We start from the raw sequence: 13,300 nt of genomic DNA, 5'->3' as shown, positions 1-13,300 counted from the left end.
AGAATGCTCAAACTACCACACAATTGCACTCATCTCACACACTAGTAAAGTAATGCTCAAAATTCTCCAAGCCAGGCTTCAGCAGTACGTGAACCATGAACTTCCAGATGTTCAAGCTGGTTTTACAAAAGGCAGAAGAACCAGACATCAAATTGCCAACATCCACTGGATCATGGAAAAAGCAAGAGAGTTCCAGAAAAACATCTATTTCTGCTTTATTGACTATGCCAAAGCCTTTGACTGTGTGGATCACAATCAACTGTGGAAAATTCTGAAAGAGATGGGAATACCAGACCACCTGTCTTGCCTCTTGAGAAACCTATATGCAGGTCAGGAAGCAACAGTTAGAACTGGACATGGAACAACAGACTGGTTCCAATAGGAAAATGAGTATGTCAAGGCTGTAAATTGTCACCCTGCTTATTTAACTTCTATGCAGAGTACATCATGAGAAATGCCGGGCTGGAAGAAGCACAAGCTGGAATCAAGATTGCTGGGAGAAATATCAATAACCTCAGATATGCAGATGACACCACCCTTATGGCAGAAAGTGAAGAGCACTAAAGAGCCTCTTGATGAAAATGAAAGAGAGTGAAAAAGTTGGCTTAAAGCTCAACATTCAGAAAACTAAGATCATGGCATCTGGTCCCATCATTTCATGGGCAAATAGATGGGGAAACAGTGGAAACAGTGTCAGACTTTATTTTTTTGGGCTCCAAAATCACTGCAGATGGTGATTGCAGCCATGAAATTAAAAGATGCTTACTCCTTAGAAGGAAAGTTATGACCAACCTAGGTAGCATATTCAAAAGCAGAGACATTTTGCCAACAAAAGTCCATCTAGTCAAGGCTATGGTTTTTCCAGTGGTCATGTATGGATGTGAGAGTTGAACTGTGAAGAAGGCTGAGTGCCGAAGAATTGATGCTTTTGAACTGTGGTGTTGGAGAAGACTCTTGAGAGTCCCTTGGACTGCGAGGAGATCCAACCAGTCCATTCTAAAGGAGATCAGCCCTGGGTGTTCTTTGGAAGGACTGATGCTAAAGCTGAAACTCCAGTAGTTTGACCACCTCATGCGAAGAGTTGACTCATTGGAAAAGACCCTGATGCTGGGAGGGATTGGGGGCAGGAGGAGAAGGGGACAACAGAGAATGAGATGGCTGGATGGCATCACCGACTCGATGGACGTGAGTTTGAGTGAACTCCGGGAGTTGGTGATGGACAGGGAGGCCTGGTGTGCTGCAATTCATGGGGTCGCAAAGAGTCGGACACGGCTGAGCAACTGAACTGAACTGAGAACTTTCAGCCTTTAGCTCTGCTTTCCTCTGGGTCGCTCTTATTCTCAGGCAGGTGTTCTCCACTAGGTGGCAAACTGGCCACCAGCAGTGCCAGCCTAACATCCTACCAATCCAGCAACCCTGGTGGAAGGAGAGTTTATCTGTCCCCGTGATTCCTGCAAATATCTGAGGGAGGGTTCTCATTGACTTGTCTTGGTTCACATGCCTATCCCTTAGCCAATCACTGTTCTTTGGGGGAAAGCAGCCCTCTGCCTAGGCCTGGGTCATGTGTTCCAATGAGGAAGGGGCAGGAAGTGAGCGTCAAACATATGTCACACGTGGCTATGAGAATGGGGGAACAATAATTCCCCAGAGGAAAATCAAGGTGCTGATGCCAGGAGGAGGAGAAACGGATGCTGAGCAGATAGCACAACAGATGGTCCTGAAAGTAGGGTTGCTAGATATAGCAAAGAAAAGTACAGGACACTGGTTAAATTTGAATTTCAGATAAATAAAGAATACTTTTTAGTGTAAGTATATTCCATGCAATATTTGAGACATACTTTCTCTCTCTCTCTCTCTCTCTCTCTCTCTCTATATATATATATATATATATATATATATATAATCCATCTGAAATTCCATTTAGCTGGATATCCAACATTTTAATCTTCTAAATCTGGTAGCTCTACATGAAAGGGATCAGCCAACAGTCATTTAGTGAGCGACCACCAGGGCCCCAAAACAACTTTTTTAAATGAGTAAAACCAACAAGTCAACTGGGAAAAAAAAGCCTTCATGCTTTTCTTGTTTCCAAAGTTGGGGCAGGTCAGGGGGGCCAGAGTATACATGATCCAATCCTTGCAATCCCAGTATGGCCCAGCTAATGGAGGAGAGACAAAGCCAACACTTGAAACAGAGAACAATTAAGTGTCAAATTGCATGATCCTTACTGAGGTCCAGTAGAATGTCAGAGAAAATAGAATAGGCACTATAGCAAAGCAGAAGGTTTCACAGAAGAAGCGATGTTTGAGCTAGGCCTGCAGGTTATGGCTAGGGAAAGGTGAAAGGCAGGGCATTCTGGTGAGAAGGAACATTAGCCGAGGCCCAGAGTAGGGATTAGGCATGATATGTGGGGGAAAAAGATCTGGAGTCATTTTCACAGAGTGGTGAGGGGTGATGCAGGAGCAGGAAGGCGATAAATTGTGGAAGATTAAAAACCAGACAGGAATTTAGACTCGCCAAATGTAGCTAGATCTGTGCTGTCCAAGATAGCAGCCACTGGTCATATGTGACTACTGGAGCCCTTGAATTGAACTGAACTCTACATTTTGTTTAAAAAGTGAAGCAGTGTAATTTTTTTCATTAAACACAACTTTATTCTTTTGGTAGGACTTTATTTCCCTTTTGCATTGAAATTCAGTGCCTGAACTGAAATGTGCTGTGACTATAAAATGAAAACTGGATTTCAAAGACATGGTACAAAAATATTATAAAATATCTCACTCATAGTTAATTTTTAATACTGTTTACATGTTGAAATAATATTTTGGATGTATTGGATGAAATAAAATGACCAAAATTTATTTCACCTGTTCCTTTTTTAATGCAGTACTAGAAAGTTTTAAATTATATATGTGACTCACATTTTATTTCTATTGAACAGAGCTGAACTATATAGAGAGGAGAAGGGTGATGAAAAAGAATAGAAGCAAAGTTTGCAGATGAACAGTCTTACAGCAGCATAAAAGATGGATGTGGTTTGGTAGGAAACCAGAGGGAATGAGTTCAGTTTAACATGACCAGCCTCTGGGGTTGGTGGGATGTGGCCAAAAATGTGATCAATTTGTTATTAATTCTCCAGTTTAACCCAGCCAATCAAGGCCCACCACCAACACTTTTAGCCCAATTTTCCTTTATATCTGGGGATTTGAGTTTGGGATTGCTTACCGGGATGAATTCTCTATGACTGGTCTTCGAGATCCCAGCCTCCTCATCTCCTGATTGCTTTTCCTTCCTTGACCCCATTCGTAGCTCCCCTGGCCTTCTAGCCCAACATTGACCTTCCCGCTTCTTCCACAGCGGTTCTCCAGACAACCCAAGCATGATGGTTCGAGAGCCTCCTTCAGGTGATCCACTTCCCTTAGCCACTGTTGGATGATATGCAGGAAGCTCCCATCTTCCATGTCCAGGTTGCACACGAGAAGGAACAGGTAACTCGCCAACTGCTAGTCATTTAGGAAACACCAATGGCAACCCACTCCAGTATTCTTGCCTGGAGAATCCCATGGACAGAGGAACCTGGCAGGCTACAGTCCATGGGGTCGCAAAGAGCCAGACAGGACTGAGTGACTTCACTTTCACTCTTCTGAGTGCTTACGGTGTGTCAGGAACTTGACTTCGCACTGAATTTACAAAGCTCAGTAACACTCTGCCAGGAGTTCCCTGTTCATGGAGGCAACGTGGGTTGTGACAAGTATCATGGAAGTGCGAAACAGGTACTACAGAAGTGCAGAAAAGGGGTCTTCAGTTTTGCCTGGAGGGGAGTTAGGAAAGAGAGGGAGAAGGGGTCTTTGAACTGGGTCATGAACCAGGCCTGGATTAAGTTTTCTGGGTCAGGATGAAGGCTTTTCTCTGCTCTTGACCCATCTCATTCTAACTTCTAGTCTTTGGAAACTCCCTTCTATTCTTTCATCCAACCTGGTAGCTTCTGACTCCCACACTGAATACGTGAGCTCCTCCAGGGTTCTTCCTCAGATGACCTCGTATTCTCAGGCTTCAGTTCTCCCTGCCTCTTCCCTACAGATGATCCCCATAGCCTTGCTGAGCCTCCTCTTCCAGTGCTCCAGTGCTCCATCCCTGAGGCCCAGGCACACCTGGCTGCAGCTCCGTCTGTGGGGCTGTGAGGAGCGCCCTCTCTCGGCCAAGTCGGAAGCGCAAGGCGGACCCCCCTGGAGACCCTCAAACCTGCCCTGCCGTGAACTGGTGTTTCTGGGCGCGTGGAGGGGGCCAGCCCAGCCCAGTCCACCCCTTGGAGACTTGCTGGGCCAGTAGCAAGTGTGGTGGGAGGAGAGGCCCATTCTTCAGGAACACCAGCTGTCCGGGGTGGGGAGACGGTTTCTCTCCTGGGTGAGAGCTTGCTCTGCAGCCAGTGGTCTCCACTTCCCCTGGCATATTCCGATTTCAGAAGTAAAACTGAATGTCGTCTTCTGAAAAGTTAACGTTCCACTCTCAGTTGATCAGAGTTAATAGACAAAGTCAATAGATCAGAGGGGAACAGGAAGAATGGCATGTGTTGGTCCCAACAACTGGCTTGTTTCTGTACTTCTCCGCCTACCTCCCAATTCCATTTTCAGTGGCCACTGACCCAGATCTTATTCCAGCTTCTTTATATTCCCCCATCTCCAACATGTAGGTACAAATGTGCACACACACACACACACACACACACACACACACATATATTTCACTCCTACACAGGATCACACAAGGAAGGAGCAGTAGGAACTTAGCTAATTCCAAGGAAAGAGAGAAGAAATTGTGTCCCCAACAAAGGACATCCAGAAAATAACAATCCTGACACGACAGGATCCTCATCACTAGAATGAATGCTACATCCACACATTTTAACATGAAGTGAGCATTGCATCTCCTAGGCAGTGTTTGCAAAGGAATGTAGGGAACTCTGGCAGTGCTGAACACCTTTAGATGGTGCACCCAACACACACTAGAAACCCCAGTACATTTCAGACCTCAACTATCATCTGTTTTGACAAATCAGAGGCACCCTGGCCCATCCCAGACCCCTGCCAGCTCTTCAGTGCCTATGAGGTATGAGCCTTGTAATAGAGAGCTGGCTCCCCCTTGTGGCCAGAGAGTACCTTGGTGCTAGATACCCAGGAACTCTCCGAGGACAAAACTTCTCTGAAGCTCACTTGAAACTTTTGGTACAAGGGTGACTGCTAAGGAGCCAAATAGATTTCAGTTTTATGAGAACAGAGTATTCAGCCCTTTAAAGACAGCCATAAGGGCCCGCTCTATACCTGTGGGCCTCCAGCCTCTATTTGAACTCCCTTTTCTTGTTCTACATCTACATTTATGTGGCTACCTCAGGTCTTTAACCAGTGTCCCCTTCCTCAACATCATTCTTATAGGGCCTTCTGATGGTCATCCATTTGGTTTTTATCCTCCACAAACACCTTTTCCTAACCCTACAAGTCAAGATGGATAAAGTCAGGAAAAGGCCCTGCAAAGGCTTTCAGTTTCTCTTGACCCACAGCTCTCCCATGCACTCTGTTGGGTAAATTCTTCTCTCCTCTTGGCCTCATGAGCAGGGTCAGGTCAGAGAAGATACCCAGCTTTCCAGGACTGGAGGAGGCAAAGCCAACATGTGCAGCAGGCCTCCTCCCACATGTGGGATGGATAGAGTGCAGGGTCAGATTTCCCCAAGGCTGAAGGCAGGACTACTCTGGAAGTCCAGAAAGTTTTTCTTTTTGTGTTTTTAGTTTACTAGCCAAGTACTTGGATGGTGCAAAGACAGCAAGTGAATTCATTACATGCGCAGTTGCATGTGACACATGTTATGAAAAAGGTGGACGACAACTCACCTTGGGAAACTTCAGTGGCTTGGCTATACTCTGGCACTGTAGAGCAGACAAAGACTAAGATCTGATCCCTACCCTGTAGGAACTCACAAGCATATATGAGCAATTCCAGGATAGGACAGAGATCACTGAAGTGGGTTAGAATACCAGGCTAGGTACAGAGAACTGCCAGAATTATTCTGAGGAGATTACAGAGTAGGCCAAGAGTCAGGGACAATATTGAAAGAAGATTGGGGTGGGGTGAGGGAACATTCAAAGAAAACCTAGGAAAGTCTGGAGACTTGCATGGGTGTGTAGATCCAGTATCAGAGAGTCAGGTCGTTGTCAGTGGAATCTGAGTTCTAGGAAGAGCTAAAGAGATTCAAAGATCTTTTTTAGAACTATCCAGAAACAAAAGATAAGATGATAATTTTTACCACTATATTTTGAAAAAGCAAATATCTGAGGTCAGGAACAGCTGGAGAGTAATCTATAACACAAGGCAGTAATTTATCATGAAATGACTAAAAGAGTCTATCCCAGAAGACTGGGTTAGATTGTGGAAGATGATGGAAACAATTTCCCACTACATCCATTTGCTAGATGAAAAGTAAGAGGTGAGGAGGCAAAATATATCTGGACATTGCATATACTTCATATTTAATACATTTAAAAATTGAACTCATGATTAACATATTTTAAATCAACTATACCGCAATAAAACAAAATTTTTGAAAAAGAAACAAGAATGTAAACTATCAGAAAAAATAAAGTCCATCACAAGGCCAGAAGAGGTGAAGGGAGCATGACAAGTTAATACAATATAATGCCTTGGTTGTATCCTGGGCAGAAAAGGGGCATTAGTGGAAAAACTGATAAAATTCAAATGAAGTTTGGAGTTTAGTTAATAGTGAACGTACCAAATCACATAGTTTTTTTGAATGTACCAAAAAAATGAGATAAGATGTTAACATTCAGTGAAACTGGATACATGCCATACAAGAACTCACTGTGCTATCTTTGCAGCTTTTCTGTAAATTTAAAATTTCCAAAATAAAGTGTTTTTTCTTTTAAGGTCAAATTTATTGTCATAAAATTATTTGTAATATAGTATTATTCTTTTCTGTGTTGGTTATATGTTTTAAATATAGCAGTGTATACATGTCAGTCCCAAACTCCCACTCCATGCCTCCTGTTCTCCCTCCCCCAGAAACCACAAGTCTGTTCTCTGTATCTGTAAGTCTGTTTCTGTTTCATAGAAAGTCCATTTGTATCATATTTTATTAATAGTTGCCACATATAAATGGAGTAACAAGTAACATATTCAGATTTTGGTTTATTTTATATCCAATATTACAACAAAGGGATAGAGAAAGGTAGAAAGTAAAAGAGTGGATGAAGATATACCATGCAAATATCAACCAAAATAAAATTGCTATAGCAATATTAATACCAGACCCAATAACTTAAGGCAAAAAGTATTACTAGAAATGGAGGGTCTTCATAGTGATAAAATAATTCACCATTAGTAAGTTATGATTTTAAATAACAAGTAAAAAATATTTAAACCAAAAACTATAGTACTCAAAAAAAGTACAGTACAACAGAGGATGAGATGGTTGGATGGCATCACTGACTCAATGGAGGAGTTTGAGCAGGCTCCAAGAGTTGGTGATGGACAGGGAAACCTGGTATGCTGCAGTCCACGGGGCCACAAAGAGTTGGACATGACTGAGCAACTGAACTGAACAGTACACAAAGGAAAAACAGATTCACAATCATAACGAGAAATCGCACACATTTGTCTCAGTTGTTATTATTCACTCACTAAGTCGTGTCTGACCCTTTGCGACCCCATAGACTATAGCCTGCCAGGATCCTCTGTCCATGAGATTTCCCAGGCAAGAATTCTGGAGTGGGTTGCCATTCCCTTCTCCAGGGGATCTTCCTGACCCAGAGACTAAACCCACATCTCCTGCTTTGGCAGGGTGATTTTTGCCCCTAAGCCACCAGGGAAGCCCTTTGTCTCAGTAGGTGGTGGAAAACAGCAGCCAAAAGCTTAGGAATAATATGCATTTGAACATTAAGATTAGCAGAATTGACCAAATGGACATAGAGGGACACTATCCTCACCACCTCCCACCCCACCCCTTGTCCCATATGCAGAAGAGGAAGCTCTAAAGAGACACTATTTTTAACACTTGCAGAATATATCTTATCTTTAGGCACATATAGAATTTTTAAAATTGACCATAAACTGGGAATAAAGTCTTAAAACATTTCAAAGGATTGAAATTAAAGTACATATTCTGACCACAATGCAACTATTAGATAACTAGAAAATTCCCCTTTGTTTAGAGATGTTTAAATGAACTACTAAATAATCCATGGATGAAATAAGAAATCATGATGGAAATTAGAAAATAGAACAGGATGATAACAAAAATTCTATATATCATAACTTGTGGCATGAAGCTAAAGTAGTAAGTAGGAGGAAATTTATATCTTCTAATGCACAATTAGAGGAAAGGGGCTAAAAGTGAATGATCAAGTCATTTATCTTAAGAAGCAAGTTAGAAAAAAAATTCAGCAAAATTAATTCAAGGAACAAAGAAGTCACTATATGTCAGTTATATCTTAATAAGGCTGGGGTTGGGTGGCAGAAAGTAGAAGTAAGGAAATAATAATGACAAAAGCACAAAATACTGAAATAGAATACAAACATTCAGAAGAGTTGGTTCTTTAAAGAGATTACTTGACAAATTTCTAGCAAGATAGATACAGGAAAAGGAAGAGGGGGAGAGAAAGGAGGTACAGATAACCAATATCAGAAACACAAAGGAGACAGTACTATATTTGAATAGCTGTATGTCAATACATTTGAAAGAGTAAATTAAATAGAAAAATTGCTAGAAAATACACTTATGGTTTTTCCAGTAGTCATGTATGGATGTGAGATTTGGACTATAAAGAAAGCTGAGCACTGAATAATTGACGCTTTTGAACTGTGGTGTTGGAGAAGACTCTTGAGAGCCCCTTGGACTACAAGGAGATCCAACCTGTCAGTCCTAAAGAAAATCAGTCCTTAATATTCACTGGAAGGACTGATGCTGAAGCTGAAACTCCAATATTTTGGCTACCTGATGTGAAGAACTGACTCATTGGAAAAGAGCCTGATGCTGGGAAAGATTGAAGGCGGGAAGAGAAGGGGATGACAGAGGATGAGATGGTTGGATGGCATCACTCACATGATGGACATGAGTTTGAGTAGGCTCCGGGAGTTGATGATGGACAGGTAAGCCTGGCGTGCTGGATGGGGTCACAAAGAGTCGTACACAACTGAGTGACTGAACTGAACTGAACAGCTCTCCAAAGCTCAGTCAAAAAAAAAAAAAAATCCCCAAACAAATTCTCAACTGTATTATAACCTTCAAATAAATTGAATCTGTAGTTAAAAATCTTCACTCACAGAAAACTCCAGGCTTGTATGGCTTTGCTGACAAGTTGTACAATCACTGAAGTATCAAATAGTTCCATCTCATACAAACTCTTTCAGAGTATAAAGAAAGAGGAAACATTTCCCAACTCATAAGTCTAGCATAACCTTGATATCAAAAGCCTGACAAAGACAGAACGAGAAGAAAATCACAGGCTGGCCTCATCCTTGCAAATAGATCACAAAAATCCTAAACAAATTCAACTGGAATACAGCAGTACATTTAAAGATAGAATGCTCAATTTACTTATGAAGATGTGTTCACAAGTTAGTAATTATTAGTAATCAGAAAAATTTGAGTTATAACCACTATGAAATAACATTACCATATATGCCTAAGTGGCCAAAATTAAACAGCCTGACAGTCACAAAGAGTCAGACAAGACTGAGCAACTGAAATGAGCTGAAACAGCCTGACTGACAATCCCATGGACAGAGGAGCCTGGCAGGCTATAGTCCACAGTATCACAAAGAGTTGAACATGATTGAGCAGGAGACAAAAAAAAAAACAGCCTGACAATACCACATGTTGTCATGAAAAAGAGAGCAAGAAGAACTGCCATTCACCACTGGTGGAACTATTAATTTACATAACCACTTAGGAGATCTTCCCTGGTGGCTCAGACAGTTTGGCACTGTCTACAAGGTTGAGTTACATCTACACTATAACCTAGCAATTTCATTCCTAGATCAATACTTTGATCAGAGATCCTCAAAGTATAGTTCTTGGACCAACATCATCAACATCACCCGGAAACTTATTAGAAATGCCAAATTTCTGGGCTCCAGTCCAACTTAATCAGCAATCAGCATCCTGCAATCTGTGGTTTAACAAGCCTTTCAGATGATTCTGATACATGTTAAACTACTGCCATAGAGCAATAGAAATATATGTTCACTAAGACACATGGACAAGGATGTTTTTAATAGCATTGTTGATAATGGCCAAAATGGAAAACAAGCCAAATATCCATCAACATCAAAATGCATAAAAAAATTATGGGACAGCTATATGATGCTATATGTATTATCTATATAATGCAACACAATAATAATGTGAATGAATCTCAGCTTTACAAAATAGCATGAATGACTCAAAATAGTGAGTGAATATTTAAGACACAAAAATACATTTTTATAGAAATATATTTATATAAAAAAAAGTTCTTGTTGAAATATATACATGTGTTAAGACCCCAAAACTGTACCTCCACCCCTAATCTTTTTTTTTAGAAATGCAGTACTTGTCACGTAATGTGTGCTCTTGTGACAGGCTTCATTCCTTATAATCTTTATGGTGACTGCAGAGTATTTCATAATACGGATATATCACATTTACTTAACCAGGTCCTTGTTGATGGGCTTTTCAAGAATATTATTTTGGCTGCCTCAATAGACTGAGAATTCTATGAGGTTAGAGACCATGTCTGTCTTCTTTTAAGACAGTGCCTACTATTCAACAGTTATTGCATTGTTTTCCCAAATGAATTTTCCTATAAGAAAAAAATGCCCTGGCCAGTTTTATTTATCTTTGTTGTCTACTAGACCATTCAGTGAAGTGAAATTGCTCAGTCGTGTCCAACTCTTTGCAATCCCATGGACTGTAGCCTACCAGGCTCCTCCATCCATGGAATTTTCCAGGCAAGAGTATTGGAGTGGGTTGCCATTTCCTTCTCCAGGGGATCTTCCTGACCCAGGAATCAAACCCAGGTCTCCCACATTGCAAGCAGACGCTTTACTGAGCTATGACCTAAATCAAATCCCTTATGATTATACAGTGGAAGTGAGAAATAGATTTAAGGGACTAGATCTGATAGATAGAGTGCCTGATGAACTATGGATGGAGGTTCGTGACATTGTAGAGGAGACAGGGATCAAGACCATCTCCAAGAAAAAGAAATGCAAAAAAGCAAAATGGCTGTCTAAGGAGGCCTTACAAATAGCTGTGAAAAGAAGAGAAGTGAAAAGCAAAGTAGAAAAGGAAAGATATACCCATTTGAATGCAGAGTTCCAAAGAATAGCAAGGAGAGATAAGAAAGCCTTCCTCAGCAATCAATGCAAAGAAATAGAGGAAAACAACAGAATGGGAAAGGCTAGAGATCTCTTCAAGAAAATTAGAGATACCAAGGGAATATTTCATGCAAAGATGGGCTCAATAAAGGACAGAAATGGTATGGACCTAACAGAAGCAGAAGATATTAAGATGAGGTGGCAAGAATACACAGAAGAACTGTACAAAAAAGATCTTCGTGACCCAGATAATCATGACGGTGTGATCACTCACCTAGAGCCAGAAATCCTGGAATGTGAAGTCAAGTGGGCCTTAGAAAGCATCACTAGGAACAAAGCTAGTGGAGGTGATGGAATTCCAGTTGAGCTATTCCAAATCCTGAAAGATGATGCTGTGAAAGTGCTGCACTCAATATGCCAGCAAATTTGGAAAACTCAGCAGTGGCCACAGGACTGGAAAACGTCCGTTTTCATTCCAATCCCAAAGAAAGTCAATGCCAAAGAATGCTCAAACTACTGCACAATTGCACTCATCTCACACACTAATAAAGTAATGCTCAAAATTCTCCAAGCCAGGCTTCAGCAATACGTGAACCGTGAACTTTCAGATGTTCTAGGTGGTTTTAGAAAAGGCAGAAGAACCAGAGATCAAATTGCTAACATCCGCTGGATCATCAAAAAAGCAAGAGAGTTCCAGAAAAAACATCTATTTCTGCTTTATTGACTATGCCAAAGCCTTTGACTATGTGGATCACAATAAACTGTGGAAAATTCTTCAAGAGATGGGAATACCAGACCATCTGACCTGCCTCTTGAGAAACCTGTATGTAGGTCAGGAAGCAACAGTTAGAACTCGACATGGAACAACAGACTGGTTCCAAATAGGAAAAGGAGTACGTCAAGGCTGTAAATTGTCACCCTGCTTATTTAACTTCTATGCAGAGTACATCATGAGAAATGCTGGGTGGGATGAAACATAAGCCGGAATCAAGATTGCCAGGAAAAATATCAATAACCTCAGATATGCAGATGACACCATTCTTATGGCAGAAAGTGAAGAACTAAAGAGCCTCTTGATAAAAGTGAGAGTGAAAAAGTTGGCTTAAAGCTCAACATTCAGAAAACGAAGATCATGGCATCTGGTCCCATCACTTCATGGCAAATAGATGGGGAAACAGTGGAAACAGTGGCTGACTTTATTTTTTTGGGCTCCAAAATCACTGCAGATGGTGATTGCAGCCATGAAATTAAAAGACGCTTACTCCTTGTAAGGAAAGTTATGACCAACCTAGACAGCATATTAAAAAGCAGAGACATTGTCAACAAAGGGCCGTCTGGTCAAGGCTATGGTTTTTCCAGTAGTCATGTATAGATGTGAGAGTTGGACTATAAAGAAAGCTGAGCACGGAATAATTGATGTTTTTGAACTGTGGTGTTGGAGAAGACTGTTGAGAGTCCCTTGGACTGCAAGGAGATCCAACCAGTCCATTCTAAAGGAGATCAGTCCTGGGTGTTCATTGGAAGGACTGATGTTGAAGCTGAAACTCCAATACTTTGGCCACCTGATGCAAAGAGCTGACTCATTTGAAAAGACCCTGATGCTGGGAAAGATTGAAGGTGGGAGGAGAAGGGGATGACAGAGCATGAGATGGTTAGATGGCATCATTGACTCAAAGGACACAAGTCTGGGTGGACTCTGGGAGTTGGTGATGGACAGGGAGACCTGGCGTGCTTCAGTTCATGGGATTGCAAAGACTCGGACATGACTGAGCAACTGAACTGAACTGAACTGAATAGCATAGGTTGATTCCTTTTAAATTTTGTTTTCAGTGAATTAGCTCTAGAAAATCCAGTCAGTTCTGGATGTGATGACAAATGAAAGTTCTAGACTTGGAAAATGTTACAGACTTAGAGTACAGTGATTCTCTAAGGTCAT

At 41.4% G+C, this 13,300-nt stretch overlaps 1 protein-coding gene across 1 annotated transcript in view; it reads left to right on the top strand.

Annotated features, from left to right (window-relative positions):
* GCKR (glucokinase regulator) overlaps positions 1-6,739 on the top strand; it is a 28,809-nt gene extending 22,070 nt beyond the window's left edge. The window contains 4 exon segments of the mRNA XM_055541751.1: positions 3,393-3,488; positions 4,081-4,119; positions 4,122-4,170; positions 4,173-6,739. Coding sequence (XP_055397726.1) covers positions 3,393-3,488; positions 4,081-4,119; positions 4,122-4,170; positions 4,173-4,408 — 420 coding nt within the window. The 3' untranslated portion in view covers positions 4,409-6,739.
* The last annotated feature ends 6,561 nt before the right edge of the window (positions 6,740-13,300 follow it).

The sequence above is a fragment of the Bubalus kerabau genome, chromosome 11, assembly GCF_029407905.1.
Source record: "Bubalus kerabau isolate K-KA32 ecotype Philippines breed swamp buffalo chromosome 11, PCC_UOA_SB_1v2, whole genome shotgun sequence".
NCBI lineage: Eukaryota > Metazoa > Chordata > Mammalia > Artiodactyla > Bovidae > Bubalus > Bubalus kerabau.
The sequence above is the reverse complement of the archived record's forward strand: the minus strand, read 5'-3'. Positions and strand labels throughout refer to the sequence as shown.